The 24,400-nt window shown below is 33.3% G+C and overlaps 1 protein-coding gene across 2 annotated transcripts in view; it reads right to left on the bottom strand.

Moving 5' to 3' along the window:
- Positions 1-296: 296 nt before the first annotated feature.
- The window catches only part of LOC119633149 (protein nubbin), a 36,226-nt gene continuing 12,122 nt past the window's right edge, over positions 297-24,400 (bottom strand). For both annotated transcript variants that reach the window (XM_038026472.1, XM_038026471.1), the window contains exons 2-5: positions 12,075-12,119; positions 2,677-4,063; positions 2,187-2,572; positions 297-480 (exon numbers count right to left, since the gene is read on the bottom strand). In XM_038026472.1, coding sequence (XP_037882400.1) covers positions 2,275-2,572; positions 2,677-4,063; positions 12,075-12,119 — 1,730 coding nt within the window. In that variant the 3' untranslated portion in view covers positions 297-480; positions 2,187-2,274. The remainder of the gene's footprint in view (positions 481-2,186; positions 2,573-2,676; positions 4,064-12,074; positions 12,120-24,400) is intronic.

The raw sequence follows: 24,400 nt of genomic DNA, 5'->3' as shown, positions 1-24,400 counted from the left end.
CTTTGCCCTATTAGGTGAACGAAGTAATTACAATTTCTCCTATCTTCGCCCGAATTGTTTTTGGCAAAAGGACGTTTGGCTTTGTTAGCCGACAATATAGAGCAGAATTTTGTTGGTATTATTTTTTGTTCCTTTTTGTCAAGAAAACTAAAATTTTTTAAGTCGATTCGCTTGTTTTAAAATATTATTAAATATTTATTGCATTTTAATTTCATTTTTAAAATCCTTTGTGTTGACCATTTGATAAAAATAAATTCTTTGTAATTTCTGTATTTCTAATTATTTGCTCTCTCTCTCTCTCTCTCTCTCTCTTGCTTACGTTTCTAAAAGTTTAGTGAACATAACAAAGTGTTTGCTTCGTGTTTATTAACCTACATATTCCTTCACTGCAAATTTGTTGTTTTTTTTTTTCCTTCATTAATGACTTACGGATAATTCGATTGCGATAATCTTCAGATTGTATTGAAATACATGTGAAATCTGTAACGAAATTCAACAATAGAAAGAACTTGTGGTTAATATTTGTATGAAAACTTAAATGTCATAAATTTCTAGTAATCAATCGGTAAGGGGATGTCTCTTATGCATGTAGCACGGTGACGGTTAGAAAGAAGTGGGAAAAGAGACCTAGGAGTTGTAGCCGAGACTCAATCAACTTTCCCAACTGACTAACCCAGTTTGGCTACAATCACGGTGAACTCTATGGCACTTACATTTGAATTCGCGTATATTGACTTAATAGTCGCGATTGCGATTTGTTTTCTTTAGGCTACTTATGATCACTTTCAAATTTTGTAGGAGGGTCCTTTATCACTGCATCTTTCATGTTCTTTTTGTTATATATCCTACGCAAGTTGTAGTACACGGTATATTCAGTTTATACCTAACATACGTAACACACAGAAAGGTTTAAGATAAACGCAGCTTTTAGTATACCGTTTGATTCAGAAAAAGATTCTGATACCTTTTCTAAATCAGTCCAAGCTTGCCGGTCCATCTGATGTCTGTCCATGTAATTTTCAGTTCGACCTATTGGAGATATTTTGATGAAATTTGGTACACTGGCGTGCTTCGGTCCAAGAACGAACGCTATTAACAATGATCTACATTGGTACACTTTTCCAACCACTCCACAACCCATTTTGAAAAGTCGTTATATGGGAAAAAATTGCAATTTTCCGTATTTTTCGACAAAACTCGCTGTGTAATAGCATTTCAAGATTCTAAATTGGTATGAAAAATTTGGCTCGGATGGGGCAATCTTTGGAATCTCCTCTCCTATAACCGTTCCAATGGGAACCGAATTTTGATACGGTAGAAAGGCGTAAATTTTAATATTTCATGGTGTAAGTTATTTCATAACAGTAAATTGACATGTAAATCAACCTTACTGAATTTGGACCAGATACGTCTATTTTTTTGGTACCACGATTTATAAAGATTCTCAGGAAATATAAATTTGTATATATCAAAAAGGCCGAATAGTTAATTTTTTATGGTCAAAATTTGTCTTTTCCTTGCACTACACTCCAAATAAAATTTCTCATGAATAGTAAGCCTTTCAGAAAACGGTTTAATTCTTAATATTTTATGATGAAAATTAGTCCATAGTGACGATTGAGGAAACCTGGATCACATAGATTTATTTTTTATGACTCTCGCATTTACATGAGTTATCATGAAGAGGAAGACTTCATAGGGAGAAAAAGTCTCTTTTTTAATTTGTTATGACTCAAAAATAAGATAATTTTTGGGAAACAAATTTATAGCAGGTTATGTAATGTACTGGGAATCCTCCAATAGGCGGACTTTCATAAAAAGCATAGATTTGCGTGAAGATAATGTGTAGCTTTTCGTCTATTAATGGTAAAACGGGTGAGTAACTGTCCTAGGACAAAGGGCGTAGGACATCCAATAGTCGGTCTTGCCCGACTATAATGTTCATACTTATTTTTGACTGGTTTCGAATCCCCATTGAATTCGTATTTCATGGAAAAGCCAAATGACGGAGCAATGTGTGATTCGTATCGAAACGAACGTAGGCAGATAGATTGAAATTTTCAAGGGATTATTCAGTTCGTTCTTTCTTACAAATCTAGACGGGCTTAGAATAGTTTACAGTCGTGGATTCTAATTCTAAATTTTTAATATTTCTTCTCTTTTTAAGAAGATACTAATAATCTTACCTCTTTCTTGTACACTTTTCTACCAAAACTGAAATGCGTAATCATTGCCTCAATGCCCTGTATCTTCTTAAAGTTTTTTTGCTTCATTTTACATCATCATGTAGGGTGATTCGTCCCCGTTAGCTTCGGTTGGACTGTCCATTGATGGATTAATGCGTTTCTCTTTTTGACGACGATTACAAAACCATACGCGAACTACTTCCTTCTCCATACACAAACGATCGGCCAATTGGCTGATCTCTTCGCTAGTGGGTTTTTGATTCATCATAAAAGAACTCTCGAGAGCGCCGCGTATAGAAGTTTCAATAGAGGTGCGTTTTTTGCGTCGCCGTCCCATTATTTCAGGGGTAGTAACTGTAGTTTGAAGAGCAGCAGGATCGAAGATACTATTAGAAGAGAAAAAGAAGAAAACAACATGGAAATCATTACATGCAGTGGAAAGATAAATTTTAAAATAAAAAAAAAAAAAAAAAAATGTAATTACACTTACCCGCCAGTCGCTTGTATGGTACGGTCGGCGTCATCTAGCCATTTCTGCAATAGAGGCTTCAATTTGCACATATTCTTGAAGCTCAGATTTAAAGCTTCGAAACGCGAAATGGTGGTTTGAGAAAAGTCATTACCATATAATTTACCCATAGCTAAGCCCACATCACCCTGTGTAAAACCTAGTTTAATGCGACGCTGTTTAAATGTTTTAGCGAATTGTTCCAACTCTTCTAAGTCAGTAGTTTCCTCGGGAGAAGGTTCTCCCGCCCTGACTGCATTATTGGCTGTACTTTTAGGTATTTGTGGGGTTTGAGGACCACCTGTGGGCGTGTTAGGTGTTAAAAGACCGCTAACTTTTACATGGTTACTGCCACTCGTAGAGGGAGACGGAGTTTTATGTTGCGCACTGACAGCGGCCGCATTATAAATTGGCAGCGGCGAAGATCCAGGACTATGCACTGGAGTATGAGATAGTGTGGGTGTAGAAGTTTGTAGACTTTTCATATGTAAAAGCTCGGATTGGCCAGTCGTTTGCAGCAGAGACGAGCAACGTTCATGGTGAGCGAACTCTTGTTGTTTTTGTAAAGCCTCTAATTGCTGAGCTGCCTGGGTTAAAGCTTGTCTTTGCAATAGGAATTGGGCTGTAGCCACTTGAGCAGCAACTGAGGGATCATCTTGACTCAAGCCCAAGGAGCCGCTTCTTAGTATATCTAAATAACTTTGAAATTGCTGTTGAAGGGCTACTTGCTGCTGTTGCAAGGCTTGATGAAATTGAGAGAAATCATGAGGAGCCAAAGGATTACCTAAAGCAGTTCCAGCTAATAAAGGGTTAGTTATGCCCAAACCGGCCGTTGCAGTGAATTGTGTTTGAGGGGAAATCAAACTGGCGGGCAAAGGAATCACGGGACTTCGCGATGGAATAGGAGCAGTTAAAGGGATCGATGAATTTTGACTGCAAGTCGGCGAAAGAGCTTCTGGATTCTTAAGGCATTTCAAAGAGGGTGAAGGAGACTGAGAGCTATGTCGGGAATTTTCACTAGTTAAATTTAAAGCTGCCTCCTCCACTACTTCCACCTCATTTTCACTTTTTATAGAGGATTTCAAAAGCTTTGGAGAATGAAGACTAGGCGAGGGCGGTGAAAGCTGCTGATGATGGTGCTGCTGCTGCTGTTGGTGGTGATGGTGGTGGTGGTGGTGGTGGTGGTGGTGGCGATGGTGGGAATGATGAGACGAATGGTGATGCAGGCTATGCAAAGGATGCGGATGTAAAGCCGATAACTGGCGACGTTTCAAAGGAGGATGACTTAAGCCCAAAGGACTAACCGGCGACGAACGGCAACGATCACTTGAGTTGCCTACACTTGAAGTATTATCCTCACAGTCAGAAGCTGCAATTGAAACAAAAAATGATTAAAAAAATTTATTATTTTTTTTTTTTTTCAATTTACTCGTTTTATGTTTTCAGAAAAGCTTTCGAAGAAGAAACACGTGTTGTCACAAAAAGCAAAGAAAACACTCACTTCAAACGTTATGCTAAATAATGAAAATATAAAAATAAGTTTTTGCATATACTTAGCTAAGCTTGAATACAACAATCCTTTGAAATTGTATAAATTCTGGTCAATTTCATGCTTTACTGATTCAACTGAACAAACAAATACTATTCACATACACACATTTGCGACCCGCACGCTCTCTTCACTCCACTCCTTGCAGTGAACTTTACAACTGTGTGCCCATAACTGGCTGCTTCAGTATACAATTTGTGTTTTCCTCAAACTCATCTAAATGGTATTTTCATGTTTTCTTTACCATTTTCTAATATTTCCCACAGAATTGCAAATTTTCCTTTTATAAGTTTATCATACAATTGAATATTTGCACAAGAATGGATGAAAAAAAAAAAGAAAAAAATTATTCAAATACTATCTTTTAATGCACATTCGTAAAGAAATATTGATTGGGAATTCCACCCTCGTTTGAATAATAAACTCCACGTCCAAGTCCAAGAGTGTGGAAAAAGGAAAAAGTTTTTCTTCTTTTTTTTTTTTTTTGTTTTTCTTGTTTCTTTCCTAAATTTTCTATAAATTATTCACTTTCTCCCTAACCTAACGATTGTTGCACTTGTAAAGGTTGGTTGATTCATTCGTTTATAAAACAGACCGTTTATGACCATTTTGTTATAAATTTAAATATTGGTCCAAGAGAGTCAAACCCTTTTCCACCTTGCTTAGCCTTGATGGATATTGACTTCATAATTGTATGCATCACTGAATTTTATCGAGTTTTGCATACATTCTTATGGATAAGCATAGGTTTAAATAAATATATGTGTGTGGATTTTTCTTTCTTATTGCTTTTGATGACTTCTTTTGTGCCAACTCACGGTCACCATATTCACTCGTGTTAGTTCTTATGCAAAAAAAAAAAAAAAAAAAAAAAAAAGCAGAAAAGAAAAAAAGAGGGAGAGAGAACGAAACGTTAAAATCCTTTTTTGTTAAGAAAAATTGTATCATGGTACGTGTGCATTATTTGGTATTCAGATGATGTGCAAATTTATGTTTATGGATGAGTAACCAATGCAAAAGCAATGAGAATGTACAGTGGTGGTGGTGTAGAAATAATTTATAGAAATTTTAACATAGAAGATAAGACATATCAGTTTTGTGACCTACAGGTTGAACACAATATTAACAGACGGACGGGCAAAAGCTGGGATCGCTTCAGGAGATGCAACTAATTCTAAATCGATCGATATAACAAACGGCAGGTCTATCTCATGTTTTTGTGGGTGTGACATATATCCGCACGAACTTGTATATCCTTGGAAAGATGCTTTACATGCACACTATTTTCACCGGGATGACCGTATAGCCCTTTAACTTAAAGGTTCATCGCAAAATTGGCTTCAGTGTTGCCATTTATTAAAGTTTAAGAAAAATAATTTTTACACATGAATATGTGTGTGCCTGACATTATTATTTCATCATCTTTCTTCTTTACAGGTTTTCATAGAGTTTAAGGATTCTAAAAATGTGATCGATTGTTCTCTTTTTTGTAATTCTACAAATCAAGAGAAGCTTGACGGTTTGAACAAAATAATAGACGTTAGACGAAATGAGGGCAAACCACCTCGAAAACCTTGGATAAAAAGTGGTTGTAAGCTTATCATTGGACTACCAGCGTAACTAGGAATTGAAAGAACATAATACAACATGATGATTATATAGCTTGAAGCAAGAAATCTACGCAGTTATGTTTGGATTATCATTGCCGTTATTTAAAGCACAAAGCTTCTTACTAACCCGTTTTAAATTGACTCGGTTGATCTATTTTTGATTCGAATATTTCGATGCCTATAAATTGACGTATGGACAAGCAGAAAATGTATTCCCTATCAGTCTATTGACGTTGTGTATTTTTCTTTTGCGAATCTGTTGCGTCTTCCGCGCCTAAGAGCTCCAACAGCAGACGATACAATTTCACTTTGATTCCGGATACATTTTCCTTAGACAGATATTAAAGCCTAAATCTAATCTCTGTCTATTAAGCTGAATTCTTTTTTAGTCTCTACTACTGGAGGACTCGTAGAACCACTACACCATAACATTGTTTGTGGATAGTTCAGCCTGATTTACTACTCTTTTGCATTGTCATCTTGCTAAGAAATGACGTTTGTTTAGGTTAGGTCGCAGTTGACTGACGCTGTGGTTTTTCTAATACTGGTCGAAGGACAAGTTCAAGTGCGGTTTAATTTAACACAATTCAACAATAGATTCCTTTATTTTCGGAATCTGAACTTCAGGTATGCGGTAGTGCGCAGCGAAATCTAGACTCAGCGGCAATTTTTGTAGATTGTCTCACAGGTACCGTTCTTCGCCAACATTCATCGATTAAGTACCCAGCCACTCTTTTCTTCTCTTGCCTATAAGCGAACAAAATCGTAAGTGAGGTAAATAGAGCCGTTCGGGGGAACTGTTGTCTATTTCATGTTTTATCCACTCCATGCAGACCTTGCATTCAACCTATACTTCTCTGCACCGTCAGTTAATGTTTATTAATGTTACATTAGTGAAGCCTATGTCTCTTCATAACAAATTACGTTCATTTCGCGTTTGCTCTTTCCATAAAACAATTGCTTTAAAATTATCCGCAGCACTCTGAATGTGTTTGAGAATTAGCTGACATATTCTCCTTCTCCTTCTTATTCATACATATGCCCCGAACCCGAATGTGTGACACTTTTCTCAATTAATTAAATTCATTTTATTCATAAAATCTAATAAGCAAAAAATATTACAAATTATATACTAATTGGAAGATAACATGGACAATTTCACAGCAGAAATTACAGTCTTGTATGCAAAGTATCTTGCAATTATAACAGTAGCGTCGTACTAAATTTTTTCACCTTAAACTCCACGAATTGTAAAAGTGCCTAAGAGCTGGATGATGTTATAAGTTGATTTAGTTTGGATTACCTATCTTGCAGTGCAATTTACGTTTTCTATAATACATGTTTAATAAGTGAAGCTGGTCCACAATATTTTGGGATTTTTTTCTTTGATAATTACTCACTATTAACTATTTACGGATCTGACGGATCTATTACGGATCTGGAAATAAACAAATGAACTGAAATTGAAGGCATCTCTTGATATAGGCAGAACTAATACTGATAGCTTAGCGATGCAGTTTTTGAAAATAAATAGTAATAATCCTGGGTATATTATAAAATATAAATCATAATTTCGGACATAGTGCTGCTACCTTTTGCCTTTTCATATCGCTTAGTTTTGTTCCCTCGTATTCGGTATATTGTATTGAAATCTAAACCTGATTTTCGGACACAGCTCTACTTCTCCGCTTTTTCTTTCTCATATCGCTTACGATATTATTTTTTCCTTCATGTATGTCATGAAATGTAGAGCATATTTTCGGACATAGCGCTACTTCTTGCCTTAGACTCTCTGATATCACTTGCTGCGCTGTATTATTCTATTAAATTGTTTAATTACTCTGTCCGTCAATTTATGAACTCGGTACTATTTTCATTGACGACACTATACTCTATACAACTACCGTAATATGGATCTGCTGCAGGAACTGTGACCCAAAGTATTGCCAACTCGTAAAGCCTGTCGAATATATTTTCGAACAGCTTCCGGATATACTTGTTCAAAAACTGGGCAACTGGATTAATTCCATTGGTCACTTTTTAGTCAGTACAACCTTCCGAAATCTCTTTCTTCCGTTGTGAATGTTTCCCGTCCTTACTTTAGCTTATATTTTCAGTTACTCATACAGCCTGTCCAACTTATGGAAACTGGCGATGTCAACTACTAAGAAAAAATATTCTTATCTGTCTTAGAAAAAACAAATTGTTTTGAAATAAATGCAGATTCAGGAGGAGTACAAATTAGGCAATGTTCTATGCAACCTACTGAATCGATAGCCTTTTGCTAAGATAAAACTGCGAAAACTCTCCTAAAGTTAAAATTGAAATCTTTTTTTTCACATTTACTGCCACTGTCTTCAGTTTTCCATATTGATACCAATAACATATATATATATATATATATATGTATATATATATATGTGTGTGTGTGGAATGAAACGCAACAACATAACATCATCATTATCATTTGACTGAAATGCCAACAGTTGATGTTCAATGAATTTTAGATTTTTACAAACGTAGACGATGACCACCCAAAGCAACGTTACAAGTGAAGAGAAAATAATAAAAAAAAAACTAAATTTAAATCTAAGCACTGGACCACAACGGAAATGTATAATTTTTGCATAAAAAATTCTCTTGTATATCGAAAAATTTACAATACAAGACAGGCATGAACTTTTGAATACACCATTGGCTTGCTATATGGCGAATACGAAGAACACATACATAACATAAATAACATAAGATTTATTTATTAAGAAGTAAAGAAGGCATTGCATCATCAATAATACACAATCAATGCCAACTAACCCTAATTTTGGAAAAGGTGTAAACATGAGAGGATTTATTTTGGTATTAAATAAATATTTGAAAAATATATATTCTCAACTAAAGTCTTAGCTAAAATATCTTTAAATCTTAAGAGTTTTGAGAAAAACTTTTCATGCATTACGCAGATTAGTTAAGTGTTCACTTTGTCTTCTTTGTTTATTCCCTTTCTTTGTTAAGAATCGTAATACTTGAAAACACATTTTAGGGACCTCTTGAAACGTTCTTCCTTCACTCTCCTTTTTCCTTCTCTCTGCCTAAAGTCAATTAAGGAGATGGCAAACAAACTATTACTTAACTTGTGTATAAATGTTGGGCACACTTTCTTGACACTTTTAAAACATCATAATAAAACTAAATAATAGCTAAAAAGGAAAGAGAAGAACAAGATGATCTGATCAGGAGGCAGAAAAAAAAAAAAAAAAGAAGAAGGGTTGTTGTCTTACAATATATACAAGAACTTTGCCACGAGTTTGATTATAAATAAATGTTTTTTTTTTTTTTTTTTTTTTTTTTTTACGGGTTTGTCTTTTTTGGAACTCCGCACTCTCTCGTTCTCGTCATTGATTGGTCTCACTTTTCGACAATCTGTTCCATAAACATAGGTTAGTTTTTAGGTCTTGTGTAATAAAACAAAAATTGATTCATTTGGGTTTAAAGATGAATAAGAAAAGAAAAAAAAAAACAAACTGCGTTAGTTATTCTACGACAGCAGATGTTTTTATAACAGCAGCAGCCATATAGCAATAACACCAACAAGAATATTATTAACAACTATTACATATGTAGGGATTGCCATTGAAAATTTCATTGGATTGTTTTTCCTCTTTTTTTTTCGTTTTATTTAAAAGCGAACAAGTAAAAGAGATATGGGGGGGACGTGTACGCGTCCGTATTTCAAAAGTGTGGACAAATCGTAAATTTATCACACGTCACCAGTCGCCAGTGAGCAGCTCAATGAATGAAGACAGAAAAAAAAAAAAGCAAAGAAAATCCATTTCTAAAACCAAATGGTGTTTGTGTTTAGTTTATCACTGAAAAAAGGATTCATTGCAAATATTATATTCAAAATAATCGGGGAAACCATCTGTGTTCTTTGTCTTCTTTTTTTTTTTTTTTTTTAATAATTATAAATTTAAATAAATTTTTTTAGGTTTTATATTCAAAACATATGTGTAAAGTGACGAACAGTGCCTAAAACTATTGGTTAATTTTGCTATGTGTTGATGATATTCTTGTGTAGATTTATGTATAAATACGTGACAACAGACTTGTTACGGTGATGTGAAGTTAGCCTTAGCAATTTTTAAATTGATCGGCGACAAAATCAAAGCGATAAAAAGTCAAAAAAATCAGAAAATTATATTCGGCGATGGCCATGGCATCTCTTATCCTCATCATGTTTATCGCAGAAAGGACTTAAAAAAGACTAATTCTCCATATTCTTAACATCGGGTGGACGTGACTGAGTTTTTCTACTTCTGTAGCAGGTGCATGGAAAAATTTTATTATTTTTAGTTACGGAGTGACGATTGTAAGACCTAGGTAGTAGAAGCGTTCTCAGTTCAAATTGAACTACAGGCGTTTCCTTTGCCCTATTTGGCTCCAATCTGCACGCAAGAGTTTCCAACGTTTCTAAAAAATTTGGAGCCGATAGCTTTGTTTTTGCAAGCAATAGATATTACCCAGATCGCCAGAAGGACAGATGGACAGACATACATGCTTAGGTGCGTGCTGGAATCTGTTGACACTAGTCAAGAACATATATACTTTGTGAGGTTTGTGAAGCTTCTTTCTGCCCATTATAAAGGATTTGATGAAGGAATGAAATTTTCATGCACTATAACATTTTTGCGTCCAATTTTTGTGCAGTTACCATAGAAACCCCCATAGCATAGGTCACTGCTGTAGATTCTCAGAAATAAGTAAGAATCTATATTTTTTTTAATTTTCAGGGAAAATATTTTCTCAATTCACGCGAAATGATTTATAATGTCTACCTGCATGCAGGTAATGTTTTTGGGAAATATTTACCGCAAATCTTACACACAGATGAATATACTTAAATCGATTCGGTATTTAATGTTGGTAAGGAATATATATATCTTGTACGTAGTCTCTGAAGCTCCGTTCGGGGTATTGTAGCGGTGTTGCCAAAATCAATATACCACCATGGTAGTGGTGGTGGTTAGAGGTGGGTACGAAATGATAAGAAAAATTGCAAACCCCGTTCATAGTGTTATGATTTTTTACTAAAGTTCTTTTCGGAGCATGCGGTTCGAAACTGGATCCGCTTTAACCTACTAAAAGCAACTAAAGGTTTTGAGAAAATGAATATAACCCATCTGTCGGCGGTATCTAAAAACCATGGCGATAACACATTCAAAAAACCTTAATCTCGTTTCCCCCGGAACGGTTGTTTAAAACAACTTCTATCAGGTTATCTTTTCTGGTCAAAAATCGTCTAAATGCTTCATCCAAATCCTGGCTACTTACAAAAAAATCAATATTTTTAAAATCCCAGTTCAAGGATTTTTGTGAAGATTCAAATCTGCAAAAGTTATATTATGGACGGCAGAAACCCCTTAAATTGAAGACACCGTTAAATACCTTACAATATCCTTTCGTTATTCATTTAACGACTTTCCCAAAGAAGGCTTTATATGAAAAATAGTCAGAAAAGTGGTCCAATTCGAATCATTTTCAATAACGTTGGTCAACGGTCCGATCAGTTTAAGTTTGCTCAGGTCAGTGGACCAAATTTTTTCAAAATATCTGGTTGTATGTGCAACGAACTCAAGAAAGTAACAAGGATAGATGGACAGACAAGTTTAAATGAATTCAAAAAGTGGATCTATTTTAAATCCTTTCGCGTTTTGCATATATCCGCTCAAATTCGATATAATTTTATGTTCCAAGAGGTTTAGGATATAAAAATACGCCTACCTTTAATAAATATTAGGTGATATTGCTTTTTAAATTTTTTTTCCTTGCGATGATCGAGACTCTAGAAGGAATGTAAGTAAGACGTTTGAAGGAATTTGTACAAGAAATAACGAAAACAAATATACAATAGGCGTAGCGCTAGTTAGGCCCAAGTATCGAATGTATGTTTGAGCGCGAACTGAATGCATAAACTTTCATATCTTAACGTCTGCGATGTTTTTAAGACAATTGCAAAGATTTTAGTCGATCGATTCAGATCATATTTAGCAATAAATCTTTTTATGGTCCTCCCCTCCTCCTCCTCCTAAGAATTGACATCAATCGATCAAACTATCCTTTATAATATCGAATATAATATTTTCTTAACTCGTGAGAGATTATTTAATTAAAAAAATTGTTTTATGCGGTAGAATAATTAAGAATAATTAATTTTATTTACTTACCATTCGATTGCATGGGCGACGGTGATCGTGATATACGACTTATATCTGTAAAATATTAAAGAAAAAACAATATTTCAAAAATGTATTTTCAAATTTCAAGCAATTTGTACTTTCAAATTCTCTTAATAAATATGAAAATTTTGCAGCATATATATATGCACACACACACACACGCACACTAGCTGAAGATAATAAAAATTCTTTTAAAAGTAGAAACAATTTCTCTTCTTTTCCTTTTTTTTTAAGTTAGAGCACAACAATGTATTAAATTGCAGTTTCCGCTGTTCTTCTTGTTGTCTATGGTTATAAAAATAAAAGGATAACAAGCCCACGCTTGCACACAATAAAAACAAACATCAACGTCTATCCTTACATTCGCAACTGAAATGCATATGAAATGAAAGTGGTCTAGTTGGCTTTAAGATCCTTTGACTATTAGTTTATTCATAGAAAAAAGAAGAAGAAGAAGAAGAAGGAAAAAAGTAAGAAAACAAACATATAACGACATACTAAACATAAACATATATGCATGCATGACTATTGACCACCTGGTCACAGTTGACTGACATCATCAATACACTTAAAAATAAAACATTGAACAGAGGCAGACAGTGGGAGATTGTGTTTATTCCCACTCTAACGCATAACACAAATGTCCATACATATTGTCCATTTCTATACGTACGTGCCGCATAATAATTTGAATTTTCTAACGTATACAGTGAATACGATAATGATAATAACGACCACTATGAGGTCATTTCATTTCCGACCACTCAAATTTACAATATTTCCAATTTTTATTTTATGTTTATGCATGAGCATCAGTAAAAAAAAAAAAGTGCTAATTTATGAGTTGGAAATTTTACTAGCTACGTTTCGTTTCCTTTTTTTTTTTTTTTTTGTTTTTTTATTCTTTCTTTTTACTATCGGAATAAGCAGCTAATGTCCCTTAAAGTTTTTTTGCACTTTATTTCGTAGAAAGTATAAAAATGCATTTTAAACATATTGGCATATTATTTGTGAGTAATAATTCATATGATAGCTTTAAAAGTCAACGCATAGCCCAAATATTGCTGACGACTTTTACTTTATCGCAAGAAATCGTAAATTGTATACAAATATGAATTAATTCTGGATTTAGGTAATTGTACGTTCCAAGCTGTCCTTTTAGTGTATAACAAAGTTGTAAGGAGATAGATGTCAGCTAATACCCTATAAGCCATTGCACATTGTTCTTTTTTAGACTGAAAAAAATGCATCTAAAGTCACAGGTAGGCTAATACCCAAATGATTGTTATCAGAACCATTCTTAAGGTTTATGCGCATACATATACAAAACTGAGAGTGACTTCATTATACCAATCGATTCGGAATCATGTTCTGTGTCGATTTAAACAGGTGTAGCCATCAGTCTGCATGTCTAATGTCTTCATCTATGTATTCTTATATTTACCTTGTAGGCAGACATTCTAAGGAAACTTCGTTCACTTTGATATGTTTTGGGTCACGAGAAGAGATCCTCCTTGTATAGTACACCGTTTTGAAGACTTATTATATTAAAAAATTTGCAGTCTTTATTATTGCTTGCTATATATATTAACCTTTGAAAAATAGTATTCTCACATATGATGTGAATGGGGAAAATTTGGGGAATAAAAATAAGGCTTCTTACGACAACTGGATCCAATTTCTTTTATTTTTCGTTGAATGATTTGGTATACAGAGTGGTAAACGCGGATTGCATTGGTCTATTTTACTAATCTACTTCCATATTAAAGCTTTCTTATAATAATAAGAGGGTAATTTATAACGAAGAATTGGTTAAGCAATGCCGTGTTGTCTATTAAAGAATCGGTCGTAATAACGTCTTATTTGGCTTTAGGTCAATGTCTGCTTTAGCTTACAGCCTAAACCCTTCTAGTTATTGCGAATGCATTTAGAGCCTGAGGGAATATTTCTACTGAGCTTTAGTAAGTTGTATGCTGCACACTACACATTTGTAGCGCAGCCATTAGTCATTAATATGCTTAACTTCTTTCGCAGCTTTTCTTCAGTAATTGCAGATCCTTGCCGCAGTAAATCTACATAAAATCCGCATCTGATTTTTTTTTATGCTTATCAGTCATGATTAAGAACGAAGTTGCAACACCTTACCTCTGTTACCTTATGAGCATGAATTTCCTATATTCACTTTTTTATTTTCGAGGCAATTGAAGTGTCGCTTGCCTTAAACTTTGAAAATTTCAAATTATTGCTGTCCCTCGCAGGACAGGTTTATTATCGCCTTTACCAAGGTAAAGGGGTACAAGGTTATATTAAGTTTATGCAGATGTTTGCAACACCCAGCAAAGCTTAGGATAATCCCACCTGTTGTTATGCCAACCAATTCAGAATTCATTTTTATAGCGATTTAAGCTTGTCTGTCCTTCTGTCTGTCTTGTTTTCTTGTGTTCAACCTACAGGTCGCTTATTACGAGATATTCTGATGGTACATTGACTTGTTTCATCTCAAGGAGGAACGCTTTTGAAAGTTCTTATATGAATATGAATAACTGTGTTAACCGAACTGGTATACGGTATTTAATGGTGTATCCATTATAGCATTTTTACTCATTATCAAGTGAGAAAGTACAGAAAGTTTTAAGGCCAAGTTTAGTCGGGCAAACCCGACCGCTCAATATCGTACACCAATCCGCTTAATAGAATTCTTTGCTTATTTTCATCATAAAATATAAAATATATAAAATTATACTCTGTTTACCAAAGCAAAGGCTTACTTTGCATGAGCATTCGTAAATGAAATCAGGGTCGAAACGTGGAGTGTCCTGGTCCTTCTTTAATAGAGATAATAAAAGGTTTCTTTCGTCACAGTACGCCAGTTACTTTCAAAAAGTGATTTCCATTGGTATAACAAAAGTTGGATCTGTACCAAACTCTACAAAAATCTAACATCTTACCACAACTTCCATTGAACGCAATTAGGTGAACTCACAACCCAGCATCTTTGACTGAATAGACTAAAGAAGTCAAATTTTATTATTACACATTTTTGTAGATCTTTATTTTTTGTGGCTGGTAGGGAGCAAGCATCAGAAGAAAAAAAGACAATTATTACTGAATAAACTTTGGTCAGTTCAACGTTTGCAAAGAAATAATGGAATGTGATTTTGCGCTAACTGCTCTGAAATCGTAAGCACATTTCCCCAGTGCATTCCTATCCTCGATTGTGTCTTTCCTGCCAAAGAGGCGCGATTCCTCTCTGACTATGTGACTTTGGGTCTCATCGTGGTATAATAATTTACATTTTGTGAAAAGCGTTAATTTTGCTATCAAAACTAACTTCAAGTTCGCAAATATCTACTTTTTTAAAGTTTATTATTCATTTAAAGTAAAATAACAAAAATTTTGGGAGACTCATAAAAAGTTCAAAGTTCAAATGTGACTCACAAATATACATAGTGATAAAACTAATGTTAAATGATTGGAAATCACGTTAATCACTGCCTAAAGGTTGTGTAAACTGTTAAAACACAACTTTAGCCTTTCTCTTCAAGAGTCCTTCGCGAATTTTTAACAAAATTATGACTTACCCAATATTTAATCTATGAATCAATAAAAGCTTTGCAGTAATTGCTTGGGGAAGTCTTCGATTCTTCTGACATTTATAGCCATAAATTTATATTTATTTATATATGTATGTACATACGTATGTACATATATACAAGTGTCTATTGATCTTCGATGGACATTATTTTGTATAGTTTTGTTTTTGCTTTTTTTTCTTTTTTAAATTTTGAATAAGGGTAAGTGACTGCTGACCTCACGCAGAGTAAACGTATGTACTTTTATGCATTGTAAACCTCAAAATGTAACAATTTTAACAAATTTTTGCAGTGAGGGTAATATGATCTAAGGATGAATAGCAAACAATAAATCGGCTTTGAACCCACAAACAGCTATATTTGCAATAAAATTTCAGCTAACTTTAAATGTGCAATCAATACAGCAATAACAACAACAAAATGAATGGAAACAGCAAAAAGGTCATTTAATTAAATAGCAAAAATTTAAAATGTGTTTATACACACACACACACACACACATATATACACATATACAGAGTTTTGTTGATTAACATTTGGAAATCTATATATACATATGTATATATATATATATATATATATATATATGTATGTATGTTTATGAGCATCTGTGTAGATTTATGCCCATACTACCCATTAGCGTATATCTTGCGTTTGCAGCATTAAAACAACTGACCCTTCCAGTAGGTGTCAATGTTTACTATATTTAATATACTTCGATACTTTTCCATATGAAATATGTATACTTATATGTGAACGCTGCACGCTTGTATATACATATATATATATTGTATATCACATCTCATATAACGGACGCGTGTTTAACTCGTGCGTTTCTCCTCAACCCGTGCCTTTTGTATTAGAAGCAAATGCGAATGTCGATAAACCTTTTATAATGATAAGAGTATTGAGGGTTGATTTCTTCTCTCTACTATACGTTTACTGCTGTTGTTTTAGTTTAATTCTTTCTTTCTTGGTTTTTTTTTTCTTTTATTAAAATTTATGTGTCATTTAAAGGAAATTTAGTTTTATATCATTTAGAAAATAAATTTTAGTGAAAAATTAGGCATATGCCGTCTTACTGATTATGCTTTATATCGAACAGCCTCAAATGTTACAAATTAAGAATCCTTGAAAAGGAAAAGGATGTCCATTAAGATTATTAAAAATTAGTCAAGCTTTCAATTCCATACAGTAGTCCATATAACAAATGTGGTGAACTATTAGAAGAAACATTCCATTCATTCAAGTAATAGCTATTTACTTAGGTAACGTTAGGCTTTACTGTTGTTATCCGGTCATTTAGATATTTCGTAAACGCAATGACGTCTTGCATTAATATATCCTTTTCTGCGGCTCTCCAATTTACTGATATCACATCTACAAAAGTTATTTTCATTTTAATGTAAAGTCTCTGGTCATGGATTTGAAGATTGTGAGAGAGGATTTCAATGATAAAACTTCCGATCTTAATTGAATAACATACAGAGAATTCTGTGGCACAAATGTTTAATGTCTGCTGCAAGAGGACTTTTGTGCATTGATCTTTGTAGCATTGTTTCATTGTTTCTGTTCGCTTGTTGGCTTTGAAACTGGCCAAACGCTTTGTACTGCCCCCCTGATCTTAGTGGTAAGACTTTTGACTTATTCTTAGTTATCGCTTATGGTATAGTCTTATAGCAAGTTTTTGCAACATCCAGAAGGACTTGAAATAGGCTAATCTATTATTCTAAATATTTCTGTCTGTCTGTCCTTCGTGTTTTTTTGAGTTCAAGTTACAGGCTGCAATTTTTTTGAAATATATCAATAAAATTTGTTGCCTTGACGGGCCCAGTACGAGCGCTATAGAAAATGGTTCGATTCGGATCGGATCGCATCTTCGATCACTGCCTTTATAACGCACTATTTTTAAAGGTAAGTATACGAAGGTCAGGGCATATGTAGATGTCTTATAATCATTCGTAAACGAAATCTCAACATTTTTAGCCTTCTTTTCCCATACTCTTCGGCCTTTGTCTAACTTCAACAGAGAATCTCAACTGCAAAGGAAAAATTTATAGTATGATGATCCGTTTTAATCTAAAGAAATTGTCACTATTTTAAGCAATCAAAGAGCACCCGAAGCGAATAAAAACTAGCACCTATAATATGCACATACATTCAAAGAATAAGTCAGGCAAACATTTCTTGTATTCACTCACTTCAATTCGCATAGAAATTTAACCCTTTAACTACGTCAATTACTCATTTCATAGCAGTTTTTTTCTAAATTTGACTATCGCTTAGTAATATTAATCTTTGCAATAATAAGTTCGATTCAAACACTCTTCATTTACTTATTCATTTCATGCATAAATTTTTGAACAATTCTATGAGGTTAATATTTCAGATAAAGCAAATGTCGTTACTTCTATCCCTTTATTCTAAAACATAGTTTGAATTTCGATTTTCCCTTTGTACGAAAATATTGTTTACATTAAAAATTTTTTTTTTTTAATTAACATATACGTGAAAATATCAAATTGAATGGAAAGCTCGCTTCCAATTATCAAATGTACCTAAAGGACATTGTTGCAATTTCCCAGCTAAGACTGTTGTAGAGAAGATGACTTCGCCTGATTAGCCAGAGATTGCTTTCAACTTAGAATTATCCTTCATCTGGCCCACGTATTCTCTGGACACAAGATCCTTCAGACCAATAATGACCTAAAAGTCGGCAAGAACGATTTGCTGCACTTATATGCTCTCTGAATTATGCTAACCATACCGAGAGCGGCGAAATTTCCTATCTATATAGCTTAAAAATTCGCTTTAATTATTCCTAATGTCTTCTAAAATTTAAGGCGTACTTTTGTACGGACAGAAAACAGTAAAACACAATTATGATAAGAATTCATTAATAATTTTTACTTAATTTACTACCAATCATTGCATTTAATTTGTTTGTAATAATCAGTTGATTATTAATTATCCCATTAATTTGTTAAATATTATATCTAAACAATAATTAAATTGTAACCCTGTACTCTCTCGGTGATTAAGCACTTGCTATATCCAACAATTGACTTATAACTAACTATAGCCAGCAAACGGAACTATTTCAAACAAAATCCAATGGTAACGTATACACATACATATATACCTTCAACTAACATTTTTCTACATATATATATATATATATTTTATTATTAAGTTAAAAGTCCAGTAATTCATAAATGCATGGATATCGAAAATAAATATATAAAAAAAAAAAAAAATATGAAAATAAAATCAACTTACAACATGAATAAACTTGTTTAAGTATACAAAATGTTGCCCCTATTCTAAAGAAAAAATATTATTAATAAATTTTTTAATAATAAATAAATAAATCTTTGAAATTTTTTCTATCCTTAAACTGATAATAATAAAAGAATTTCTTAGATAAGTGAAATAAATATTTATGAATAGACTTAAAGGTCTTAATAAGTAAACTAGTGAAATAAATGAATATTTCAGCGGAAATTTAGAGGGAAGCACTTATTCACTTATTCACTTAGTGAGGAACTATTTCCTTTCCTGAGATATATTTCCGCCTATTAGTTGGATCTCTCCAAATGGAAATAAAAACAAGTAAGAAAATTAAATTGGTTGCGGCCGAATACCTATCACCTATCACTTTCCCCAAGAAAAAGATAAAAGAAGTAAAAGAATAAAACTCTCATGCTCTATGATATGGAGGGGGCGCAGTTGATTTCTTTGTTTTGATTTCTTTTTTTTTTTTTGTTTTTTTTTTGCAATCTGTCCAAAAAAGTAATAAATAAATGCATTAGCAAGGTCGGATAAAAGCAGACGAAGTTATTCGCCCCCAATGGAAGCAGACATGGATGTACAAGCATGACGTTTAAATGAATATAAAGAAACGATATATTGACTTTGAAAGTCGGAAAGTCATTTCAATTTCGCTTAGCCAAAGATTTACGTGTATTTTCTCGCATCCAACTTCACCCTTAAGCCGCATAATCATATTTTGACAGTTGATATAGCAAGGTTCGTTTACGAAAAAGTTTGATTGATTCTATGGGGCAGTGTTCGGTTGTCGCCGAAAACTTTCAAATATGGAATTTTTTGGCATCGAACAAGTATAAACGCTGGCAGAACGCCAATGTCAAAATTCGTTTGCGAAATTTTGATCTCGAGGTTGCAACACGTTGTGGAAGATCAGTTGGAACTGATGACGACACAATAAAGGCATTATTTAATGCAAACGGCCGAAAAATAACTGGAGATTGCAGACAGATTAAATTTGTCGAATTCGACCTTGATTGAAGAAAATCGTCCTTGATTTCCGTGGAGAAAAAAAAAACCAAATTACTTTCCGAACAATAGATGGAACATCAGTCTTCTTATTTCATCAGTTTCATTCAAAAGAGGTAATGCCAAGGGATTTACGTAATATGATTGCTCAGTTTGGCAGAGTATTTTGATGATTCGATTTTTGATAAAAGGTTTTTTGAGTACTAAAATTTTCACTACACTGTCCAATAGCAAATACTATTGTGTTCGATTTACGTTTTTGGCTGAAATTGGTAAGTGGAACGTCTGCACACACATAACCAGGAAAGCTGAATAGAAATTTTTAGCGCTTTTTTCTCCCCCTTCCCATCTTTTCTTTGTTCAGTTTTTTATTAAGAAAGATACGAAGTTCTCTACGAGCGAACAAACTTGAAATCTTCTCCTAGATATAGAACGAACGACAAAAGATAGTCCAAGCAAATGACATATTTTTCTTCAAGACTCTTATTGACGCTATTTTAATCTTGTAGGAACGCCATCTTATAATTCCTTTATGGGCCGCCTTATTGCTTGAAAAGTGCTTTAGATGACAATTCATTATTGAATCGTTTTTTAATGGAAAACTTGTTCAATATATTTAAAGCTTGTTGAATGCGCAATTACCTCTTTCGACTGACTATCTTTCTTATCATTTTTCACTGTTTTTTTTTCTTTTTATTTTTCTTTCTTTTTATTCTTTTCTAATAATATATTTACATTCTTTATGATAGTGTTTTCAATTTGATTAATTTATGATTATTATGAAAACATTTTATTGTAATAAGTGAAATACAGGTTCAATTGTAGACGGTTTAAAAACATTTGTATATTTTCGATAAGGTATTGTTTTTTATCAATTCCACAAAAAAAAAAAAAAAAAAAAAAACGGAAAAAAACCAAAAATTGTATTTTTAAAAGTGGGTCAGTTTTTGAGATACACATCTAGACACAAATAATTTTAATTTAAATTTTTAGAATATTCAATAATAAAAAATGCTGTCAATAAAAATTATCTATAAATTGAACAGAGATTCATTAAAAATTTCAAAAAAAAACTCTCTTCACCTATCTCTTTCTATCTTTCTCCCTATTAAATATCTTAAGTATGTTAAATAAGCGGCTAAACGCCTATGGATGACTTTTCACAACTATTCGCTGTAAAAATAAATGTCCTAATTGCTTACTATCGAAATCGAAAACGATCTATGTTGTTATCATGTTAAGCATTAAATAAGGTTCACATTTCTTCGAAGACTTGGTTGGGCAAGACATCTGGTTTCTACTTTTTCTTAAAATATTGATAGAGATCAAGTTAAAACTCGGATAAGTGATTACAGTCATGACTTCTCAATCGGTACACATATATACATATATGCATACATATTTATAAATATTTTCATGGGCGTTGAGCGTGTTGAATATACTCTCCTCAGCCGAGAATCCCAACCTTTTACTGTGCGTGGTCGAAGTTTTTAGACAAGATCTGGTAACTCTTATCCAGACATGCAAACTGCGGTCTAATCTTGGCCTGACGCAGGTAGCGCAAATACTGTAGTGAAGTATTTTTTGCTCTCTTTTGAAAAGACCATTAGGTCCTTCATTGTATTTTTCGGCATTTCACATACATGCTTCGTCCAACGAATGATTTTTGTGTTCTTATGCCCATATCTACTAATTGTAATCAAGATTTATTTATTATTATTCCTGCAAATAGTTGGTAAACACACAGCTCTCCTAAGAATTGTAAAAAAATTGTAAACCGATGTTAACCTAATAATCGCAATTCAAGGATGCGAACTCAAAAGAAGTTGAATGAAAAAATAAAATTGTTCCTCGCAACCATTGCTCATTCTGTAACGGCATACAAAGCAACCGTTAAATAAAATTTATTACTTGCATTGGAATTAAAAGACTATCTATTTAAGGTCCAGGCGTATAATCACGGATTTTACGGGACTTATTATAATTCTGCTAAATACTTATCGCACGAAGTTTTGATCAATTTGTCCGTATATCTGAACTCTCACCGTCGTAAATGTCGAAATAGACCTTTGAATCTGGGCTCATATATCCTAGTATAAGTTCACCAAGCAAACGAAAGACAAGCACGATCCACTTGCAAGCATTCTGGCATAATATTATTGTCAACCAGTAGTTTTTTTTTTTTTTGTCTTCTATGACCACCCACTCAGGGGAAGGCACGGTTGCGATCAGAAAGGATTACAGGAAGAGTAGGGTGAAGACATATACCGCGTGAAAATGTCTTAAAAACAATTCCTAATGCTCTCCATTTGTTTTCTTTTATTAAATTTCAGCATGAAGATGTTCCAACTGTATCTTCGATCTTACAGGTAAGTCAAAAATTCTATTATATAAAATTAGCTTACAAACATCAAGCATTTATATTTTCTCCTCTTATAAGGAAGGTCCGAAATCAATAGAAGTGTAAAAAAATAACTCTTTTTTCCGACATTTTGTTTTCAGAGCGTTTTCGAAAAGTTGAATAGTTTTGATAACCTTCAACAATTGTATTGCTTCTCATCATTATTTTTACATCATTCGTCGTATAAAACTTGGCCCGAATGCGTGCAACATCCCGAAAGACTGGCGATGGAGACACCTTTCATTATATTGATCCGTTCTGAATGAATTTCTGAACCGATCAAAGCTGACCTGTCCGTCTTATTTCGTAGTAGGCCACAGACCGTAAAATTTGCGATATTTTGAAGAAATTCCTTATATATCGACGGGTTTTGCCTAGAAAACGAACGCTATGGAAAACAATTCCGATTTTCCACCACTTCCTTTTCTTTGTTAGTATCAAAAATTACTTTATTTTTTTCACTATCATTCGCCCAATTATAGATTGTACTCAGATATTAAGAAAGAGTTAAAAGTTCGTGCATTTTTTTTTTTTTAATCAACAACTATTAAAAGTCAGACTTTTTCAAAGAAGCCTGTTGAACGAGTTACTTAGATATTCGCTTAATAGAACGTCGGAGTAGGCACACATCTAACCTAAACGTAGCCCCCAAAAACATTAATAATTCTACCTTTTTTTTTCAAATTTCTTAGTTATATATTTTATGGAAAATTTATTTGTAAGAAAAAATCAATTCTAAGATTTAATTGCAACTATAAAAGGAAGATAAATTCTATATAAAGCCATATCCATCACGTAAAAAATAGCTACGATAGGAGTACGGGCGAGCAAACTAGTAGGAGGCCATTAAATTTTGCTTCTTCTTAAAAGATTTTATAACGGATTTCATAGCTGGTTAAGGCGATATTTAAAATATACGCAGTACCACACAATTTGTGGACCCTAGCGCACCAAGAATCCCATCAGAGTCTTCAAAGCATTTGCCCGTCATCCAAACAACTAGAGCATACAGTAGCCAAAAGCCAACTAACCAACGAAATCAGTAGACGTTTTTAAATTGCAAAGAGCAAAAATTATTTTTCTTTTAATAATTTGGCAGAATTGTTTTAAGTGAACATACAAGCCATCCTTATCCGTGTTGGCTTAATTTAGTTAATTTCAATAAACCATAAAAATAAATCAATAAATAGATAATAAAAATATTAGTTTATCAAAAATATATTGAGCCCTTAAGAAGTAGAAAATTCATTTCGCTTATGGGATCCTAGTGAACTGAATATTCATCAGAAAGACTTGGTAATACAATAAGATGTCGTTTTGATAAATAAACACTTTGACAGCGTAGTCCTGTAATGCAAACGTGATAAATATCCCATTGTGCTATATTCACATTAACCATTTTGTTTTAATTTTAATTAAAGTAGTCTATGAAAAAACTGTCGTCGAGAACGGGGAAAACCTTGAATTATAATTTATTTATTTAGAAAAGGACATCAAGGTTATATATATCAGACCGTGTGTAAGTGAGAATTGAAAATCGTTCATCAATCCTAGCATGCGTTGACACGACCATTTTACAAAAGTTTTCTTCGAGATTTATACTTAAGACATCTTTTTTAAACTGACAGCTTAACACGGCTTGCTTATGGAAAATAACAAAGCTAATCTCCAAACTCCTGCTTATAGTAGATAGCTTGAATAATTTATGTATAACGAATTGGGTTTGCGATTAAGCAACACGAGTCGACGTGAATCGAGAATATTATGATGAATCGCAAATAATGGCTTATTTAATAGATAGAATGAAATAAAGAATATAACGACAATAAGACGACCTGTTTGTTCAAGATTTCCCGCTAGCTAAGTCTACATGCAAAAAAAAAGTGATCCTCACGAAAATCCAAATCCTTTCATTTCAATTAATTACATGCTTTTGCATATTCACTAACTTACGTTGGTCTTTCTGTCTTTCTATGATCCCATGGTTTTTTAATTGTTACCGAATAACAAAACTAGCGCACAGA

The sequence above is a fragment of the Glossina fuscipes genome, unplaced genomic scaffold, assembly GCF_014805625.2.
Source record: "Glossina fuscipes isolate IAEA_lab_2018 unplaced genomic scaffold, Yale_Gfus_2 2, whole genome shotgun sequence".
NCBI classification, from domain to species: domain Eukaryota; kingdom Metazoa; phylum Arthropoda; class Insecta; order Diptera; family Glossinidae; genus Glossina; species Glossina fuscipes.
This window is presented reverse-complemented; position numbering and strand designations above follow the sequence as displayed.